Source organism: Camelus bactrianus, chromosome 3 (genome assembly GCF_048773025.1).
Source record: "Camelus bactrianus isolate YW-2024 breed Bactrian camel chromosome 3, ASM4877302v1, whole genome shotgun sequence".
Taxonomy (NCBI): domain Eukaryota; kingdom Metazoa; phylum Chordata; class Mammalia; order Artiodactyla; family Camelidae; genus Camelus; species Camelus bactrianus.
Window position 1 is genome coordinate 55,339,198 of NC_133541.1, and position 22,147 is coordinate 55,361,344.

The window sequence follows — 22,147 nt, forward strand, 5'->3', positions numbered from 1 at the left end:
GATATACATGGAGTAATTCACAGTCCCTCTTCTGATCTAATTTTAATAGCCGAGTTCTGTTTATAATCCATTTCTGACCTTTGGACTCATGTCTAGCCCCTATCTCTACAGGCCCTGGTTTCATCTCATGCTACCAGGCGACTCTCCCACTTTGGTCTGTCTTGATAGATACTCTACCCTAGGCAGGTGCCAGTGACCCATTCCTGGCCCTTGAGGAGCATGCAGACAGTTCAAGCAAGAAATGTTTCACAAATGGTATCTGACACAGTCTAGTTAAGACTAATGGGGAATAAAAGCATACTGCTTAGAAATAATTATCCACAGATCTAAAGTCAACAAGTGTTTACAAGAAAAAAAATGTATTTTGGGGGGAAGGGGGAACTTGAAATAGATCAAAAAACACTTTTAATTGTTCTTTTCATATACTTCAAATTTGTACTTAATGCCTTTCTCCTCCTGGACATCAGAAGGAACACCTGGATATCTGTAAAAGAAAAAGATGTATACTTAGATATTGTGCAAATACACTACACATGCAAATAGTATAAAAAATCTCAAACTATACAGAAAGTTAGAAAATGAAAAAGTGTAAGCCTTCCTCCTCTCCTTTTGACTCCTAATTTTTCTCCCCTAAACTAACCACTGTTAGCAGTTTCTTTTATCTTTTCACTCTATCACCCAGCTAATATGAAATTTCTTAAGAACTTTTTCCAAGTCTTACACTTGGTATCAAATTTCTTGTGTGGGTCAAGGAAAAATAAAATACAACTTTTAGCTGTTAGAGTGGAACTGAAGTTATGTGTGGTGCATGGTAATTCTTGATTTGTTTAATCAATGACATCACACTAATCTAATTCCCCTGTGTGTGGCTTACTGCAGATCCTTTACTAGCATCACTGCTTATCTGATCTTTTCTACTCCCTAATGTTCACGTAGGTCTGTATTCCCTCCAGCTTCTAAGTCAAAACCCAGGCCCTCTTGTGGTACATACCTAGAAGTAGGGTCGCTGGATCATAGAGCAGCTCTATTTTTGGTATTTTGAGGAATCATCCTCCTTTTTTCCCTAGTGACTGCATCATTTTACACTCCTACTATGAGTGTACAAGAGTGCCAATTTCTCCACATCCTCACCAAAACCCATCTCTAGGTTTTTTGATAACTGAAGTCAGGCTCTTGAAGAGATACCTGCACTTCCATATTCACAAGAGCCAAGATACAGAAACAATCTAAATGTCTAGTGACAGATGAATGGATACAGAAAATGTGGTATATACATACCATGGAATATCATTCAGCTTTAAAAAAGAAGTAAATCCTGCCATGTGCAACAACACTGATGAACTTGGGGGACCTTAGCTAAGTGGAGTAAGTCAGTCACAAAAGAACACATACTGCATGGTTCTGCTTATACCAGATGTCTACCATGGTCAAACTTGTAGAAACAGAGAGTAGAAGGGTAGTTGACAGAGGGTGGGGGAAGGGGGAAATAGAGTAGCTGTTCAAAGGGTATACAAAGTTTCAGTTATACAAGGTAAGTTCTGGAGGTCTTCTGTGTAACACCTTGCCGACAGTTAACAAAACTGTATTGTATACTTAAACATTTGTTGAGACTAGATCTCATGTTGTGTTTTTAACTATAATAAAAGTTATTTTTCACTGAACCCCTCCACCATCAAAAAACCAAAACCCAGGTCTTCCCGCTGAAGGCTGTTTGACCACTCCCATCTACAACCCTGATCTTGGTGCACTTCTACAGTATTGTGCTGGCTGGACCCAATATGCTCAAGGTTGGGGTGGACTCAGGAACACTTGCTTTAATCAGGCTTGTGTTTGACTCTGGCTCTGCTGTGCAACACTTCACTATCAATAAAATCTTCATCCTTATAAAGAATTTAGCATTGTGCGTGATAATACATTAAGTGCCCTACAAATGTTACCCATTAGTATTTGTTTCACCCCACTTTCTGACATCACTGTAGGCAGAAATACAGGAAAAATTTTAAATCTCTTATATCTAACACAATGCTGAATAATAACCTTTTGTTGAGTAATTAGAGATTATGCCATTTTGATAAAAAAATAACTGGAGACATGAAACAACAGCATAATAATGTGTATGGAAAAGGAAAATGTGAATAATTTATATTTCAGAGGAAGAAACTATGTTCCTATTTATTAACCATTTCCTAAGCTGTTTCTGTTCCACTGTTTTAGTAGCTGTATAGTTTTTTCTTTTTTTTAAAGAAATGATTTTACTAGGCCACCTTTAAATCACAATTTTAGTTTCTTTAGATGAATCACCAAAAGCAACATTTACTTTTTTTTGTGTGTAAAATTCTCAAGCGTCTCAAGACTGTCAGTTAATAAGATAAAAGCAAGTATCAGTCAAGGTTATTTCTAAAACCATGAATAATAATGACTTAGAAATAACTATGTTATTGGCTGGATACAGTCAGTAGCCATGGTATTAATGTTCATCTTCTCTGTGAAACTACAATCTCATTCTGTTTAAGATTAATTTTACTTTCCACAGCCACACATTCAGTCTGTTTTAATAATGACTATCACTATCTCCTAATCATAATTCCAAACTTCTCTGAATAACAAACTGTCTAAAAGCCTCCTTTGAGCTCTAAGTCTAACAGGATTTGGAAATACCACCTATTTGCTATGAACCACCCAGACTCCCCTCTAGAATCTTAGCATTAAGGAAGCAAATTAATACGAATAAACGTAAGAGAAAGGATCATGAGAGTAACGCAGAGATGATCTGATGGAAGGTCTAAAAGAGAGGTAAACAGAGTTCATGAAACAGGTATCTATATTGACCAAATCAAACTGAAACAAAATGATGACTCTACAGGAAGCACAAGCTCAGGAGGTGGGGAGGGGTGTACAAATGATGTGGACAAATATGCCAGGATCCTGTTGGACAGTCAGGAAATAATGGGAACAGAAGGGGAAATGTCAGCCCACCTAAAACCTACTTCAAGCTGTCCACTGGTCATGGGCATCTGTCCCCGCTCTGGAGCCAACTACTTACTGCTTCAGAGGCCTCTTCTGGTCTTGAATCCTCTTTGGCTAAATGGTCATGTGGAAGATTTGTTAACTAGAGGAAGCCTATTTGGGGCTCATTAATTGGGAAAACTACTGGTACAAAATATTTTGCCCTGCTGGTTTGGTTGCAGCCTAGTGTGAAATAGTTTGAGATAGAAAGATTTCTTTCAGGCAAGATAAATGAGGGCAGAGCCTTAGAGGACAGGCTGGCATGGTGCTGTCAAAAAAACAAAAAACAAAAAACTGCTTAGACAGTGACCCACTGGGAAAAAAGGGAGATACAAAGTAAAACCATCTTTGTTAATATTCTGCGTTTAGACTTCTACCGCTTGTGACTTCAGCTACATTTTAATTTATTCTCTTCTTGCTTCACAGTAGTCCTCTTTCATCTTTATTTCATTATACTAGTGCTTTTATTACCAGGAAGTGTGGTGTTAATAAAAGATACTGTGTTTGGACTGAAAACTATGTATAACTACAAGAGGCCTATGGGTGGGCTAATGGCGGTCTAGACTACAAGGGTAGCTGTGGGGAAAGAACAAAGGGGAGTAAAGAGTGATCAGAATTCATTTCTGGACAGGAGAGAGCAAGTCTAAGTTGCCCACTGTCCACTGAGTTGGAAAGAAAGCTCCAGAACTGAGCAGTGTTACACACGGCCAGGGACAAAGTATATTCTCTATGCTTCAGGTTTCCTTTTCTTCTATTTCATGACAGATGGATTTACTACAGATCTCCCTTTATCCCTTAAGGGATTCCCTCCCGCCTATGTTAAAAAGGCTGTTATTATGTTAGTACAGGCTTGAAAATAAGATGACCATCAAATGCTGCAGTGGAAGAAAGGATTTTTTGTTTTCTTCCATAGCCTTGTCCATTTTGGAGCAATTTCCTATCTCAATATACTCAAATTAAAAATTTTTAAGACACTTAAGAATTAATACTAATCCTTCACAAATTCTTCCAAAATGGAGAAGAGGAGAGGGCACTTCCCAACTCAATTCTGTCATTATCCTGACACCAAAACTAGATGAAGACATTACACAAAGAAACTACAGACCAATATCCTTATGAATATAAATGGAAAAATCTTCAACAAAATATTAACAGACCGAATTCAGCAACCTATAAAAACCTATTATATGCTACTACCAAGTGGGATTTATCCCAAAAATGCAAGGTTGGTTTAATAGAAAAATTAATCAATGTAATTACCATATTAACAGTGTATTAAGTATTAATTAGTATATTTTGTCTTTTTAAAGACAAAAACTGCATAATCATCTCAATAGACTCAAAATATTTGACAAAATCCAATACCCTTTCATGATAAAAACACTCAATGAATTAGAAATAGAAGAGATCTTCCTCAACGTGATAAAGGACATGTATGAGAAACCCACAGCTAACATCAGATTTAAAGGATGCTTTCCCTCTAAGATCAGGAACAAGACAAGGATGCCTGCTCTTGCCATTTCTATTCAACGTTGTACTGGAGGTTCTAGCCAGGGCATCTAGGCAAGAAAAAGAAATTAAAAACATCCAGATTAGAAAGGAAGAAGCAAAACTATCTCTATTTGCAAATGATATATTCTGTATAGAAAACCGGAAGGAATCCATTAACAATTAGAATACATGAGTTCACTGAGGGTGGAGGATAAAAGATCAATGAACAAAAATCAACTATATTTCTATACATTAGCAATAAACAGTCTGAAAATAAAATTAAGAAAACAATTCCATTTATAATAGCATCAAAAAGAACAAAATACTCAAGAATAAATTTAGCAAAGAAATTAAGGAAGACCTAAATAAGGTGAAAGACATCAAATGTTCATGGTTTGGCAGACTTAATATTACTGTGATGGCAATACTCTCCAAAGTGATCCACAGATACAGTACAATCTCTATCAAAACCCGAGCTCACTTTTTGGCAGAAATTGACAAGCTGATCATAAAATTCACATGGAAATGCAAGGAACACGAAAGGGTCACAACAACAAAGCTGGAGGACCTGTACTTCCCGATCGCAAAGGTAACTACACAGCTGCAGTAATCAAGACAGTGTGGTAATGGCATAAAGATACACATGTAGATCGAATAGAACAGAGTCCAGAAATAAACCCTCACATTTATGGTCAACTGATTTTTGACAACCGTGCCAAAACAATTCAATGGGGGAAAATAATAGTCTTTTCAATAAACAGTGCGAGGACAACTGGATAGCTGCTTACGAAAGAACGAACCTGGACCTCTTCCTTACACAATATGTAAATTAACTCAAATGATCACAGACTTAAATTAAGAGTTAAAACTATATGACTCTTGAAAGAAAACACAGGAATAAATCTCTAAGTTTGGATTAGGTAATGGTTTCTTAAGTATGATACCAATAGGACAAGTGACAAAAGAAAAAAATTAGAAAAATTGGACATCAAAATTAAAAACCTTTGTGATGCAAATGATTATGAAAAACAAAAGATTAATTAGAAAAGTGAAAAGAATTCAGATAATGGGAGACAATATTTTCAACTCATATATCTGATAAAGGACCCACACTCAAGATATTCAAAACTATTCTTAAAACTCAATAAGAGAAAGTTTTTTTTGCCATTTTTTAAATGGGCAAAGAATTTGAATAGATATTTTTCCAAAGAAGATATACAAATGTCCAATAAGCACCTGAAAAGATGCTCAACATCATTAGTCATTAGGGAAATACAAATCAAAACCCCAATTGAGATACCGCCTCATACCAGCTAGGATGGCTATAACCAAAAAAGGCAGACAATAACAAGTGTTGGCAAGGATATGGAGAAACTGGAATCCTCACACATTTCTGGTGGGACTGTAAAAAGGCACAGTCACATTATCAAAAGTTCAGCAGTTCCTCAACATGTTAAACACAGACTCACCCAGTAATTCTTCTTCCAGATTATACCCAAGAGGTATGAAAATATACACCCCCACAAAAACTTGTACATGAATGTTCACAACAGCATTATATTAGCCAGAGTGGAGATAAACTAAATGTCTACTAATTGGTGAATGGATCAATAAAACGTAAATCCATTACAATGAAATACTTTTTGGCATAAAATACTGGTACCTATTACAACATGGATGACCTTGAGAACGGTATGCTAAGTGAAAGAAGCCAATTCCAAGAAAGACCTCATATGATTCTGTTAATATAAAATATCCACAATAGGCGTATCTGTAGAGACCAAAAATAGATTAGTGGTTCTTAGAGCTAGGAGGGGGATGGAGAGCAACTGCTAATGTGTACAGGGTTTTGGGGGGGGTAGTGAAAATGTTCTGACCTTCAGATTGTGGTGATGGTTGCACAATTCTGAATATACTAAAACTACTGAATTACATACTTTAAATGAGTGAATGTTGTGTGTGTGAATCATTCCTCAGTAAACATGTTTTAACTCTTCCTTTTCTAAGAGTCAGAGCCAGAATTGTATTTGTTTTATCAAGGATCCTGAAGGGTCACAGCTTTGGAAAGAGGTCTGATTGAGAGCAATAGGGTTTGGAAACGTTAATATGTAGCTGATTCACATAGTAATCCATTCTTTTTGTTAGTAAGCAAAGGGAAAGGTAAGAAATGAGAGAGAGCAGAGATCAATATTCATTTAATGTGAGAATCAGCAATATAAGCAGTACAAGAGAAAATAAGGTGGGACAAAGAAACACAGTTGATTTTTATATAAATATATGTGAAAACAGTAAGTGTGATTTTTCTAAGCAGTTACTTTTGGAGACTATAAGCTAAAGCCTATACTTCAGCTTTTTTAGAGTTCTTAGAATTTTCAGGGTTTTTTTTTTAGAGCTACTTAAAAGCCAAGAAAATCAGTCACACACTTCATTTGATCCAAGGCCATTACCTATTACTCTATAAAGTAATATACTATTATTCTAAGGTTGGGCCATCCATTTATTCTGATTTGGCTCTGATTGTTCTTTTAGGAGGTATTTCTAAAATCAAACTTGCATTCAAAGAATAATGACTGAATTCAACTAAGAATATCTGAAAGAATCTGTTAAGAGCCAATCTAGAAGTACTGATATAATTAATCTTTTACTCTTCATAGCCAACAGCTGAAAACTAAACATTTTAAACTAAAATGGTTTCAAAATCAGTTTCGTGCTAAAATCACAACTGCATAGTAAAGCAAGTGTAACCTTTTCTTCCACCTCCCCCACTGCAGACCAAATCCCCTCATCTTTCACCAGAACTACTGTAACTGGCCCCCCTGCTTTACTCCTGTCCCCTCCAGTCCATTCCCCATAAACAGAACTGTGTCATTCTCTATTCAGAACCCTCTAAACCCACACTTGGTCCCATCCCTTTTGGCCTCCCCCTTGCTCACAATGCCCGCAGCGGCTTTCAGGCTCAGGGAGCATGCCAGGCTTGTTCCTGCTCGCAGGTCTCTGCACTAGCTATTTCTGGTTTCTGGAATGCTCTTCTCAGCTCTTTGCATGGCTGGCTTCTCACCATTTAGATTTCCATGTGGAATCACTCTTCAGAGAGGACTTCTCAGACTATACAGTATCTACCGTATTACAATATTTCAATTCACCAACAGCAACTCTTGATGTTTATCTGCTATTTGCCACCCTCCTCCACTACTATACAGAATGTAATGTCCTGGAGAGGAGTGACAGCACCTGTCTTGGTAAACATTGTATCCCCAGTGCCTAAGGCAATGTCTGATGCTTAATAGCCACAGATTTCATAGAATGAACTAATGACTACTCTAGATTTCATTAACATCATTAAATCCTGAACATTCTCAAGTCTGTTAAAGCAGATATCCAAAAATTCCTACAGTATTTGTCTATATAACACATTACTACCTCAAATTCAATCTGAAGAGACATTTTCTTTCCTGTAATTATTAAGCAGGAAATCCAAAGTTGCTTCAGACAAATTAATAACATTCTACTTACTCTGAAAGAAGTTTATATTTTTCCAAATCAATTTCTGGAAAAAACATGTCACTCTCAAACTCCTGCATGATCCTTGTCACAAATAATCTAAGATGGCCTGGCTTGTCCATAGCTTCCTTTGAAATAGAACAAAAGGCATCAATTTCCTTATTTATCTGTGTCAAAAGAGATAGAAACTCTAATTTTTTTTTGTTCTTATTACATAGTCAAGTTTGTAAGGACATGCTACATAACTTGTTACCCCCAAAGCATGCTATTTAATTAGTTATCCTATTGTTTAGTTTGGGGCCCTGAAACGTATGACTTAGTTGAGAATGGTACTAATCATTATCAATAATTACAAGGGTGAGTTCAAATATATTCTGGGCTCTAGTTTGCTTACATGAACTCTTTTTTCATTTAAGCATTCAATTTTGTCTTTGTTCTTATGGTTGTTGTTTAAGAATTAAAAACCCCAAATTATCTAGTTACACTCCATAGAAAAATGTACATATGTATATATGGATAAGATAGTATAATTTCATCAGACCTGGACTATTGAAAATCCCAAGGGCATACTTAGTACATTTACATAAAATTTAATAATGCTTTAATTTCTCAGCAGATAGTTATAATGCTAATAGGTGATTTATTCTGTCCGTTGTTGCTAATGATTGCATTTGGCCTTATATTGTTAATTGCTTTTCTACTACTGCCTACAGTCCTGTTGACAGTTTCTACAGAAAAAAACTGTCCTGGAACAAATACCTTAAAATTCTAATAAAAAGTCAGGAGTCCTAACTGCAACTCTAAGAAAGCAGGAACTCTTGATTTTGAAACAACTTACAGGAAAAACAAAACCAAAACCAAAAACATATACATATCATTTCAAATGTTTGTAATCCTTAAAATTCCATGTAAGGGCATAGAACAAATTTTACTTTTTTCAATACTATGGCTCGCATTAAGTCATATATTCTCTTGCCAGCCAAATCAATATTCTACCAATTCTTACTCCATGAAAACTTAGAAAAATTTAATAGGACTAACCACAGCATCATTTGAAGGTTTGCATGAAAGTTAATGATATGTGGCCCACTTCTTCTGTAAAGCGTCAGCCAGTAAATATTTTAGGCTTTGTGGGCCGTAAGATTTCTCAGCTTTGCAGGCAAAAGTAGCCACAGGCAACACTAAACCAATGGATGTGGCTGTGTTCCAAGAAATTTTATTTACAAAAACAGGCTGGTAGACCTGAATGTCCTACAAGTCATTGTGTGTGAGGTAGGTGGATAATACAAAATTATCATGTAGAGATTCTGTTTCTTTATTATTTATATATGTATAGATATATCAAATTATATAAATGTATTTAAGTATTTATACTGGTTAAAGAATACATTTTGAAGTGACTATGGTACTGAATCATTCAAAATGTGATAGTCACTGTTTTCTTAGAAATTCATACTTGGCTGAAAAGATCAAAGGAAAATGTCCATTTTCCCCCTGTTACAAATGGAGAAAATAAGAAGTTGTAGAAACAGGAACCTAAAAAATAGTTTTTATAATCCACCTAGAATCCTGGTATACCTCTTCTTTCTAAAATAATTTCAGTGTTTTTGTTACCATAAACCACCAAAGGGTAGAGGCTGATTATTTTTCCTCTCCATAAATGTTAATCTTTCATTAGTATTATAAAATTCTATTTATTACCCTCAAAAATTTTTAAAGCTGGAAGTCATTTGCTATCAAGAAAAAGGAATATTTTCTATTTAACATAGTGTCTTCCTTTATGATATGAAATCATGTAACACATTCCCCATACTCTCACTTTATATGAAAATCATTGAGGGAAAGTCTTCTGCTTTTTAGCAAGTTCATATACGTCTAGTCAGTGTGTATCAACTAGAGCCACAGCCCCTTCTCAGTAAGAGACATATTTATCCTTGAAGAAAAGGGGATAGCTCAGTGTACACATCCAGGGAGGAGAAAACAATGCAGTGCAAGCACAGTTCTCAGGAAGGATTTAGAATGTTTTGAAAACTGGAAACAGCAACTATTTTGAATTGAAAAGAGACTGGTACCGACCTAAAAACTTACTTTTACATTTTCATTTAGTTTGTATGATAGTATCAAAAACCGAATAATTCAAATTGACAGTATGTCTAACTTACAGGAGAAAGAATGTACTTCCTTTGCTCATGGCTTAATTTTTTGAAGTTCAGATAGTAGGGAAGCTGCAAGAAAGTGGGTAGACTATTTCTTCATGTTCACAGATAATTTTACTTACCTTATAAACAGAACTGCCTCCCACTATCCAAACCATGTCCACTTTATTTGTTAATTCTGGTTGCTCAATAAGTTTTAAGGCATCATCCAGACTGTTGGCAAGAAAATGAGCTCCTTGTGGTGGTTCCCTGAGGTTAAAAGAAAGAATTACACATAGTTTCTATAAAACCCCTTCATACTGGAACTCCAGCAGCCTGACTTTGGGGCTGAGCTACAACTTTTTATGTAGACGACAGATTTTCAAATGGTTGCCGTGGGCTACAAAGGTGTTGGATTCTGGTTCCCTCCGACGAGGGCCAAGTTAAGGCAAGCCCTCAGACCAGGGCTTTCTGGCTGTGAGCAGCCTCATTTGATTACTCCAGTGTATTACAGAAACATTATCCTTTCTACTGTGCCTGATGGGAAAGAGGATGGCAGAATTCTAGCCCAATTTCCCTGACGGCTGTTGGGAAAACACTTAAAAACAAAAGAACCCTAGGCTAGAATCACATCCTAACCAGAGCTCAGAAATATGTTCCATTTAAAACCTTTAATACTCAGTCTTTAAAAACATCGATTTCCAAGAGGGGAGGGTGTAGCTCAAATGGTAGAGCACATGCCTAGCATGCATGAGGTTCTGGGTTCAATCCCCAGTACCTCCATTAAAACACATCTGTGTATATATATATATATACCCATACACACGCACATATGTATATATTTATAAAATAATAATAACAAATAAATAAATAGACCTAATGACCTCCCCCCACAAAAAATATTAAAAAAAAATTTTTTTAAAGTATAAAAACAAAAAACCCCAATTTTTTCCAACTATTAAAAATTGATTAAAACACAACATTGCAAAATCTCTATAACTCAATAAAAAGTGTTAAAAAAATTGGTTCAAATATATTTCATCCTCATAATTGAATACTATATAGTCAGTAAAAATGTTTATAGAAATTAATCTTCTAATATATCAAGTGGGGAAAAAAAGGCAGGTTACAAAGCAGTGTTATGTGGGAGGACCCTATTTTTATAAAACAACTATGGGGCCATTTATTCCATTGAATTTTGGAACCCCTACTTTGCTAGGAGATATGCTAGATGCCAGAAGTAGAGAGAGAAAAAAATATTGCACTCCCTGCACCAAAAAGATTGTGATGGCAGGCAGAGAAGTATGTCAGCAGTGGGGATGTGTGGGAGGATGCTAGATGGCCACAGAATTGTGCGTCGTCTGGGTGCAGTGAGAGGGAGGGGTCTGGGGTCTGATCCCTCAGCTGAGTCTCAAAGGAGATAAAAACATAAGCACAACACAGAAGTGACAGACCACTAGATATTTTTGAGGCTTACATTAAGGTTATTTAACCCAAGAAAGCTCCAAGAAAACTGAGCAGAGAAGAAAAGTAATCTGTAATGAGGTTTAAAATAGTAATGGGTAGGACAACAGAGCAAGGTCCTGAGGACAGAAAAAAATGGAGTCTAGAATAAAATGGTGCAGAGGAAGGGATTGATTTTAAAAGCAGGGTTTTTTTTTTTTTTTGCCTCAAGATTGAGGGAAGAAAAAGTCATATGTTAAGGTGAAAACAAGATCATGAGCTTGTTCATTGTGGTCTTGTTAATACTAGTATTTTCTCTAAGCTATAAAACAAGATAATTTTGCTAAAGCAGCACGGGTGAGGGAGTAGGACCTGACATCTTTAGGGTACCTTCTGTGTGCTAGAAACTTAACATATAAGATTTTAATTAACCCTCAGAATTACCCTAAGAAGTTGTCGTGGGCAGGGACGGTATAGCTCAGTGGTAGAGTGTGTGCTTAGCATGCATAAGGTTCAATCCCCGGCACCTTCACTAAAAAAAAATAAATTAAATAAACCAAATTACCCCCCCCCATATTTTTAAAAAGAAAAAAAGAAGCTGTCATTACTAATCCCATTCAGTAGATAAGGAAGTTGAGGTTAAGCTAGGATTAAAGTTAACAAAGCCTAAAGTGCAAAGGTAATAGGTAGTAGAAAAGAGCAGGTATTAGAAGCCAGGTCGGTAAGTCTTTGCCACACCAAGTACGTTAAGTGGTGGGAGAGAGAACTGCAGCTTTAGGAAGAGGACAAAGTTTTAATCACTGTGGAGAATGAGAGCAAAGCCATAAAAAATTATATAACTTTCATGGATTGAAGACAGTTTACAGCATTTTCTATCAAGCAGGCAATTTTGGATTTTCTAAAGATGCTGTCAAAGCGACAGCACTGCAGTAAAACTTCTTTGATTTTTGATTCCAAAGACTTTAAAAAACTTCTTTATTGAAATATAAGTCACACATTACACAGTGCACCCTTTTAAGCTGTATAACTCAGTGATTTCTTTTTAAAATTATATTCCTATAGTTGTAGAATCATCACTATCTACTTTTAGAACATTTCCATCACCCCTAAAAGAAACCCTGTACCTATTATCAGTCACTCCCTACTCCCAGGCAACCAGTAATCTACTTTCTGTCTCTACAGATTTGACTACTCTGGAAATTTCATTTCATGTAAATGGAATCATGTAGCCTTCTGTGTGTGGCTTTTTTATTCAGTATACTGTTTTCAAAGTTCATTCATGTTGTAGCATGTATCAGTACTTCATTCCTTTTATTGTGGAATACTATTCAGTTGCATGGATGTAGCACATTTTGTTTATCCATTTATCCATCAGCTGACGGACATTTGGGATGTTTCCACTTTTTGGCTATTATGAACAATGCTACTGTGAACATTTGCATAGAACTTTTTGTGTAATTATGTCTTCATTTCTTTTGTGTATATATCAAGGAGTGGAATTGCTGGGCCATACAATGACTATATGTCTAACATTTTGAGAAAATGCTTATTTTCCAAATGTGGCTGTGTAATATTTCTTTTATTACAGTCAGAACCTGATTGATTGTCTAGAAAGCTTTGGAAAAGCATTTTTCCCTATACTTTATTGAGAAAATAGTTGCCCAAAATGACCAGTATCTGGCAGCAAATTTGGGGGTTACCTGGAGGATTCAGTTTCCTCTTACACTGGGGGGTGGTGGTGAAAAACTGAGTATTTCTAAAAACCTGAGAGCAATAGTTATTTTCGTCTGTAAATCTCTCCCCTTTTTTTCAGGACCTAGCAGTGCCCAGCACACAGCAGGTGCTCAGGATATGTGTGGAACTGACCAGCAAGTTGGGAAGCAGAAGGAAGGACAAAAATACATTCTGTCTCTTTTTCCTAACTGGTATCCCTATTTCCTTGCTGTGCTTGATAACAAAGATTCAAAATTTTCTCTCTGCCATTGAAAAAAAAAAGGGAAATGTACCAACAAATGTGGTATATAAATACGTAAGAAACAACCAAATCCAATTACATACACCACAGGAGGGTCATAAAATGAGACTCATCATTCGAGGAGATATGCTGGCTCAACTGAACAGCTCTCCAACTGAGATTTATGTTTGTTTTAGCTCAAGCTAGCCATAAATAAACTTAAGTAGTATTCAAGAATATGTTATTAAAGAGTCTCTGGGAATGGCAATACAGTTTGTGAATTTGGATTCTATCAAGTGAAGAGATAATCAGAATATCCTAGCAACCAAGAGAATGAGAACTGGGGCAGATGGCAAGATGCTCATCAACATATTCCCCATCACCCAAAGGCAATCAATGCAAATATTCTGGTATACTTTCTCCCAGCTTTTAAACCTATACCATTCTAGGTTTGGCAGATCTGGGAAAAAATATATATAAGCCTGAATCCTCTTGGGCTACAGCTGTGTAGTGTTTTTTTCCCTCCCATGGTTTGACAGTCTTTGATATATGGTTCATTTGGCGAGGCTACAGTACTCAGTTATTTGGATACTAATTTAAGTGTTGCTGTGAAAGTATTTTGTAGATGTGATTAAAGCTGATAATTAGATGACTTTAATCTGGGTGGACCCAATTCAAGGAGTTGAAAGGCCATAAGAACAGATCTGAGGCTTCTCTGAAAAAGGAATTTTACCTAGTGACAGCAGATTCAGCCCCTGCTGGAGAGTTCCAGCCTGCCCTTCCTGGCCTGCCCTACAGATATTTGGACTTGCCCAGCTGGCCCCCAGAATTGTGTGATTCCCTGCAATAAAATTTTTCTTTTCTTCTATCTATCTATCTATCTATCTTCTACTGGTTTTGCTGCTCTGGTTGAATCCTAATATAGGATACTCCATTCTTTTTGTAATTATATTATTAGGTAAGAAAGAATAATTACCATGCCAATCCCAAACTTCCCCTTTGGGGAAAAAAAACTCAAAAAACTCAAACCCTTTGAAGCTGAGGAAATTATTTTAGTGGGCTAGGACCAATATAAACAACAACAAAAAGAAACAAAATAGTAATCAGTGTGCATCACATGAAGAGTAAATGACATGGAAACCTTTTGGTGAAGGTCAAAGCACTGGAGTTGACTTGATGAACAGTCTTAATGCAACTACCTAAACTGTTCCCCTTCCTCACCCTGGGCATTTCCAGGCTTCAGGAACTCTCTCTTCCAATGTTAGACAGTAGATTGGTGGACGGGAAAATTTCTAGTACAGGCCAACAGGAGACACTCCCTAGAATCCCTAAGGAAATGCTTCCATTTCAAAACTTTGAAATCTTTAACCTTCAGACAGTGGGTAAAGAAGAGAAGTACAAAATACTACTTGGTGTTGTGGTAAACTAGAAATAACAGGGCATTAGATTATGACCAGTTTTTAGCTCATCCTAAAATTTACATCTTATTGCATTCAGAGCTAGGTCCAGAGAGGGAGTAATCACTTAATTTTGGCAAGTTCTAAAATATGTATATTTTGATTTTATGTGAGACTAGAAAAAATTGTTAAATTAAATTTTATAGCTGATATTTAAATCTACTGAATAATGCTTCAAGGAAACTTGGAAATCTGTTACCATAGTTAGATTTAATGTAACTTTCAAGGTGATGAAACCAATCACTTAAGTAACAAAACAAGTTATTGTCATGTGGCATAAATCACCTTTATGATATTAAGCTTCATCAATAGTTACATTCCTACCATTTTATTTTGTCATATACTGACCTCTACCATAAGAAATTGGACATGATTTTCTTGTAGTAAATTTATATTATAGTACTTACTTGAGTTCTCTACTGAGAACCAAATTAATTCTGTCCTTTAAAGGTCGATTCTTCTCTGGAATGGAGAACCAGGTCTTTCTACCCATAATCACCAAATTTTGTTTACCTATAAAATCACATGGATAAGCTTAAGTATATACTTCATCTATACATGCACAGATATAATTGTCATAGTGACACCTAGTGGATCTGCTTTAAAAAATTAAAATTTAAAACAGCTTTACCAAAATTTACTGTTTGTCATCCTTTATCTAAGTCTAGTAACTACTTTTCCCTTTGGCTTTAGCCAACTTATATCCAATATATAATTTTAATCAACTGTAATCATGTATACTGCAGAAGTTAAGAGCAAAGATTCTGGGTCAGAGTGCTCAAATGGAATGTATTCTGTCATCTACTAGGCAAATCATGTTTACCTCCTATGGCTTATTTTCCTTATCTATAAAATGGAGATAACAGTAGTTTCTACTTCTAGAGTTACTGTGGGGATTGATGACTTACAACAATGTTCAGCATCTAATATGTACTGCAGTAACTACTTGATTACTCACATTCGTATACTTTATAGATTTAAGTTAATAGTCTTACTTCTTTAAAGATAGCTGCTTAATATTTCACACAATTAGTTTAAAACATTATCATATGTGCCTCTATGCTTCTCTTTCAAGTAGAACGCTTCCATAAACCTTATACATGCAGCTTCCATTTTTGTTTAATTACTTGGGAGAAAAAAAACTTAGGAGTCAGATATCTGGATCAAGGAGCATACACATTTCTATGATTCTTGATATGTTCTGACAGACTGTCAAAAGGAGTACATGTATCTCTTCGAAAAGAATCATCATTATTTTGATTTTATTTCGACAAAAACACTAACATTTATGAACTACAACTATTAGGACTAATCATTTTTCATGTTTTGCTTCACTACTCATAACCAAATATTACCTCTAAAGGTTGAAAAAAAATTTTTTCCTCCAAGAATAAACAAAAAAACCTCTATAATTCACAGTATCCTTGTACAATATGCACTGCACTATTATTTTCAAGGACAGAGCTTTATGTGTACAATAAGGATATATCAATTATTAAAAATAGAGCTAGTAAGTGAGGAATCCTGAGGAAAATGGCACAGACCTGACCTAACAACTCAGGTATGATGAAAGACATAGTGAGACGTTAAAAAAAAAAAGTCAAGATATCCTCGGTATCCTCTCAACCATTCATCTAAGAAATAATATATTTACTGAAAACTAGCAAACAGGCCAGGCATGGGATGCTCTTCATATTACCATATCATACTTAGAATTCTTGAGAGTGGTTTATGTCAATTCTTTAGCTTTAAGCTCTTGCCATTTTGTCTCCACCACTGACAAGGGCTAAATCCAAGGACCTTTCATCTGTTATGTTAAAGTTATGCTGCATCTGCTCCTTTCTGACTTAGTTTCCCTGTTTACTCTGCTATTCCTCCTCCGATGAACAGACATACACGTCTCAGGTTTTAAACGGTCCTCTCCCTCATGCCCAAATTCTTTTCCTTGGTTATCCTCTTCGCTCCAATGGCTCAATTCACCTAACTCCCTGAGCCGGAAATTATCCCGGATATCCCAAAAACACTTCAAAATTGTCATCATTACAGCTGCACACATTCCCCTCTCCTTGATTCTCCATGTCACCCAGATTCTCAAGCTGAAAATCTGAGAGTTCATCCTTGATGCCTTCCTGCATCACCTTTAACTTACTGATCTCCAAATCGAGTGTCTTGTAACCCGTTTTTTGCACTTTTATCCTCTCCATTAACATTCAGGCATTATCATCTCTTCCAGCAGCTATTTCAAAGACTTCTCCTTGGCAAGCGCTAATCTCCACAGAAGCCTCTACTTGGCTGCCAATTCTGCTCAACACCTCAACTTATGCACGTCCACATAAAGTTTCAAGGAAATTTTTTCAAAAAAAAAAAAGAATGTTTAATGTATCTTGAGAACTGCATACACATTTATGTTAAGTCAAAACATGAAAATTTTTTTCTTTTAAATAAACTTTGAGCTGGTAAACTTCCTCAGGCAAGGCCCTTCGCGAACTTCAATCAGTTAAAAATCCCACATTACCTTCTACTGAAGAGGCTGTGGTCATTCTCTGGAAATACTTGAATTCATTCCTGCAAGTTAGAGAAACAGTTACTCAGGACGTGATCCCGCGGTCTTAAGCTCGCGCGCACCCGACAGACGGTGCGCGGGGGGCGTGTCCAGGACTGGGACTTTGCTCTGGGGTAGGACGCCGTGGGGAAAGGCCTCGCTGGGGAGGAGCCGGACGGAAAACAGTAACTTGCCGTCAGGCTCCTGATGCGGACGGAAGCCCAAGTCCAGCTCTAGCCAGCTCAGGTCACGAGTCCGACCCCATCTTCTCGGGGAGTCCGCTCCTCGGGCGCGGCAGGGCCCAGGTTCCCTGATCAGCCTGCTCCAGCTCGGATTCCGCACACTCGGCCCACCCCCGGCCCAGCAGGTACCTGAGCGGAGGCCAGGGCAGGTCCCCATTCTTGCCGATACCCATGTTCTGGGACACAGCAACGATGCAGTTCAGCGGACGAACCATGACAGCGGCAGGCAGCACTTCCCAGCCCTCTCGGGATACACCGAGTCCCCGCCAAACTTGGCGCGAAACTTAGGCCCCCGCCTCCCAGCCCCATTGGTACAGGCGACACCCCGCCCTCGCCCCGCCCCACGCCCCGGCGCACCGCAGGGTCGCTACGTGCTCGCGCCTGCAGACGCTGGGGAGCTGTGGGTGAGAGTTCGCGCCCTTGTCTCTGCTCGGCCCGGTCCCTGGGCCGTCACTCCCTGCCCTGCAATGTCGCGCCGGAAACCGGCCTCTGGCGATGCCTCAGCCGCCGGCCCAGCCTCTGCAAGGCAACCGGTTTTGAGCAAATTCTTCCGGTCTACGGGAAGTCTGAAATCCACGTCTTCCCCTACGGGTGCAGCCGAGAAGGCGGACCCTGACTCTGACTCCGCAGCGCCCCTAGCGTCCACTTTCCCGCCTCAGTTGTCTCCACAGGTGGTGGGTTCGGTCTAGAACGGCGCGGGGCCATTGTGGAGAGGGGGCGGGCAAGGCGGGCGGGGGCGGTGCTTGTGGGTGGAGCGGGAGGAGGCGGGGACTGTGCGCGAGAATGGGCGAGATGACCGGGCCAGACGAGAAAGGGGCGCGACTGTGGAAGGAGAGCCAGGAGAAAGGCCGGCCCTCTTCCACCCTAGGCGCGGTTCAAAGATGTTAGGGTAGTGTCACACTTGGGGTGACAGGCTGAGGTCACACACGCTCCTAATGCCAGTCCTGAGACAGCAACTCTGGTCTCCTGACCCCCATTCTGATGGAGGTAGAGGCAAAGGATAAATCTCTTAACCTCCATCTTCCCTTTCCCCCATCCCCCTTCCCTTTTTTCTGGATTGAGGGAGGAAGACGAGCTGTATTTAATTTGTATGTGTTTGATTAGGTGACTAGGTGAAAACCCTTTAAATCTCTAGTTTTTAAGGCTGCAGCAGCCTTGCTCAATATTTTAAGCTATTACGAGTAAGAGTCATATTGTGTAGTTCCCCAGTGACTACTCCCCTTGTAGTTTAGCTTGTAAGGTCTGATGCATAATTTGGGTGGATAAAGTTTCTTAAGATGGTATAGATATGATATGATGGTTAGTCCTTGGATCCCTCCTGTTGCTTACCACCTGTCAGCTGAGTAAAATAAGTAGGTTTTTTTTTTTTTTTTCTTTTTAACCTAGGACAGTGCCACAGGGGAAAGCCTGAGGGTGAGCCCTCACTGGGGCTCCCTGTTTCTCAAACTGAAAATACAGAAGGGGATTGCAGATTGGCTTTTAGGCACCTTTCAAGTTTTAATGCGGGTGGACAGCTTGGCTGTTTCAAAATCTTGCTCCTTTCATTTACATTTCTTCCATAGAGTGATGGCCCCTCTTTTGTTCTCATTTTTTGACCATAGTCTACATTTTCATGAATTCACCAGGGTTTTATTCTCCACCCACCATTTAGAGGTTATTTGGTGAAGGACTTGAAGTTTTTGACAGTTCATAATCAGGTGGCATCTTCGGTGGCGAACGTAAGCCAAGTTTGAGTATGAAACAAATTACAATTAGCATTTCAAAAATGATACTGTTCTTTTATTATCTATCAAAATTCACCTTTTCAAACTATTAGTTTTTTTCCTTAAAGACAGTTAACATATGTAAGTAGAGTGATTCAGGTTTTATAATCTGAGACAGGTGATGGCTGATCGAGGCGAGAAAAGTAGCAGCCTTGGTTCTAATTAATTTCAGCAGGGCACGAGTTGTCTTTGATGATGGTAAAACAGTTCACTCGTAGCTCTAAGTAGATGACTCTATGAAGGGTGGATGGAAAGGACCTTGCTGTCATTCAGAAGTAAGGTTTAAATTACTTTACATACATCAAGTTTTGAGATTAGAGATAACACATCGTTTTCCAATATAGGTTGCAGAAGTGGACAGAAGTAAAAAGAGACCACTGGAGAGTGATGGGCCTGTTAAAAAGAAAGCAAAGAAAGTCCACCAAAAGGAAGGAGGAAGTGATTCATTAATGTCTGAGAACCCTGGTAAGTTCTGGGGCAATTTTTCTTCATTCTCACTAGTCATGGCTCTGATATTCTTGCATTTTCCTGAGGGTGGGAGGCTTTTGGAAAGTTGGGCCATTTTTTGCTTTGCAGAGAAAAGTCACCATTGTGCTCAAGTAGAGTGGATCCTTCCTAAGGGGTGGTGTAGGTAGGAGGTTGGGGAGTAGAGGTAAGAGCTGGAGTTCTGCATTTTGGCTGTAGTTCTCTCAGTTTTCTCTTTTATTCCCTCTAGCAAATTTTTGTCTTGATTTTTAACAGTAAAACATTCTTGTTATGAAAATTTCAAATAATACAGAAATGTAGAAGGTAGACAGCGAAAGACCTCACAACCCCTCCCTTTCAGTAAGGCTTACTGCTGGTTTTGAAGAGTGCTGTATATTCTTCCAAGTGTTTCTGTTTATACACATCTGTATGTACACACATAGACCCACAAATTAGTTAATTAGTAATAATATTTTATAAATTATATTACATTATGTATACTAATTTGCAACTTTTTTTGCACTTAGAACATTTTGAACAATTTTCAGTGTCAGGAAATGTAGATCTATCTTGTTCTTTTTTTTTTTAATTAAAAAAGTTTTTTGTTTTTTTTTTTGCAGTGGAAGTAATTAGGTTTATTTATTTATTCACTTGTTGATGGAAGTACTGGGGATTGAACCCAGGACCTCTTTCTTGCCAAGCATGCACTCCACTACTGAGCTACACTTTCCCCCTACCTTGTCCTTTTTAATCATGTAGCTGCTTTTTCTAAATGCTGAAAGGCTTTGGGTAAAACCACCATTTCTGAGCTCCTGGAATTCTAGAGATGTTGGATGCAGGTAGTTGAACAGATTTTTCCCTAGTTTTTGGCCTCAATTTGTGATAAGGGAGGACAGTAAATGCTTCTTTCTTCATTATCCCTGAGAAATTAGTTGAAGAAAATTAGGCAAAAGCAAAAAAAAAAAAAAAAAGGTTCATTTCAGTGAATCAAGTATGTAAGATATCTATCCTTCCTCAAAAGGGAAAATTTGGATTTAGGGTCCACGTGAAAGCCTTAATAGGAAATAACTGTAGAAATGGAGATGTATGGCTAAAAGGAAGGATAAATCTGAAGATACTCTTTTCCTCCTTCTACCCAAAGGGGTCATGACAAGAGGCCTGACTTGGCAGAATTTGCGGTGTGTTAATGTTGCGTTTTCTGGGGCTGTCTACCTTTCTTTGCTACATTACTCTGCATGGACCTGATCTGTTTGGTATTTCAGTAAATTCTCCAAACAGTTAATGCACCCACTGTTTGCCTGCCATTGTCCTAGAGGCTTTTTGTAGTTCTTTTAGTCTTCCCAATAACCCTTACTGTCCTCTTTTTATAGAAGAAGAGGTGGGTGATAGGTGAGGATTGAGGGTTACCACAGTGACTTACCCAGGAACACGGGAGAACTGAGGTGGAAATGGGGGAACAGTGTTGAAATAAGACCTTTGCTCTTTGTTAAAAGTCACACTCAGGAAGGGAGAGGAGTGCCCACTGGTCAGAAGCCGGGTGATTGCTCCAACTCGGTTTTTTTTTAAATAACCCAGAGTTATTTCACCCATTTGGCATGTGTAACTCAATGACTTTTGGTGTATTCACAGAGTTGTGCAACTCTCATTAAAGTCAATTTTAGAACATTTCCCTCATCCCCGAAGGAAACTCAGTACTCATTAGCAGTCATTTCTCATTCCTAAGCTACCACAAATTTATTTTCTGTCTGTAGATTTACGTATTCTGAACATTTCATATAAATAGAATCATATAATATGTGACCTTTTTGTCTAATTTCTTTCACTTAACATAATGTTTCCAAGGTTCATCCAGGTTGTAGCATGTATCAGTACCTCTCTCCTTATTAAAAATAAATTGGTTTAATTTCTTTTTAGTATTGTAAAATACACATAGCATAAAATTTACCACTTTAACCATTTTTAAGGGTACAGTTCAAGTTAAGTACATTCATAATGTTCTGCAGCCATCATCTCCATCCATCTCTAGAACTCTTCATCTTGCAAAATTGAAGCTCTATAACCACTAAATAATAACTACCCCCCACCATCCCCGGCAAATGCCATCCTCCTTTCTCTCTATGATTTTAAGTACTCTAAATTACATCATTC

The 22,147-nt window shown here is 37.9% G+C and overlaps 3 protein-coding genes across 12 annotated transcripts in view; 2 read left to right on the plus strand and 1 right to left on the minus strand.

Moving 5' to 3' along the window:
* LOC141577058 (uncharacterized) overlaps positions 1–15,330 on the plus strand; it is a 56,506-nt gene extending 41,176 nt beyond the window's left edge. Inside the window, exon 3 of the mRNA XM_074360315.1 lies at positions 13,390–15,330. The gene's annotated coding sequence lies outside the window, so the exon portion shown is untranslated. The remainder of the gene's footprint in view (positions 1–13,389) is intronic.
* Positions 341–18,260, minus strand: DHFR (dihydrofolate reductase). 4 transcript variants are annotated; one of them, XM_010949240.3, is made up of 6 exons: positions 18,129–18,260; positions 17,503–17,552; positions 15,395–15,500; positions 10,277–10,403; positions 8,011–8,126; positions 341–484 (listed from the first exon to the last, which is right to left on the minus strand). In XM_010949240.3, exons 2-6 carry the CDS (start codon positions 17,525–17,527, stop codon positions 406–408), a joined length of 453 nt encoding a protein of 150 aa, XP_010947542.1. In that variant the 5' UTR covers positions 17,528–17,552; positions 18,129–18,260; the 3' UTR covers positions 341–405. The 4 variants fall into 4 exon arrangements, with proteins under 4 accessions (XP_010947542.1, XP_010947541.1, XP_045368271.1 ...); XM_010949239.3 differs by lacking the exon at positions 18,129–18,260 and adding an exon at positions 17,901–18,078; XM_045512315.2 differs by lacking the exons at positions 8,011–8,126; positions 18,129–18,260 and adding an exon at positions 17,901–18,080.
* MSH3 (mutS homolog 3) overlaps positions 17,695–22,147 on the plus strand; it is a 137,733-nt gene continuing 133,280 nt past the window's right edge. For 3 of the 7 annotated variants that reach the window (XR_012505431.1, XM_045512310.2, XM_010949242.3), the window contains exons 1-2: positions 18,239–18,445; positions 19,879–19,999. Coding sequence is in view for 6 of the 7 variants with exons in the window: in XM_045512310.2 (XP_045368266.2) it covers positions 18,239–18,445; positions 19,879–19,999 (328 nt within the window). In the remaining variant the exon portion in view is untranslated. Of the gene's footprint in view, positions 17,897–18,238; positions 18,446–18,614; positions 18,759–19,878; positions 20,000–22,147 lie in introns of those variants that run through there. The other 4 variants (XM_045512311.2, XM_074360301.1, XM_045512313.2 and 1 more) reach the window with 3 other exon arrangements.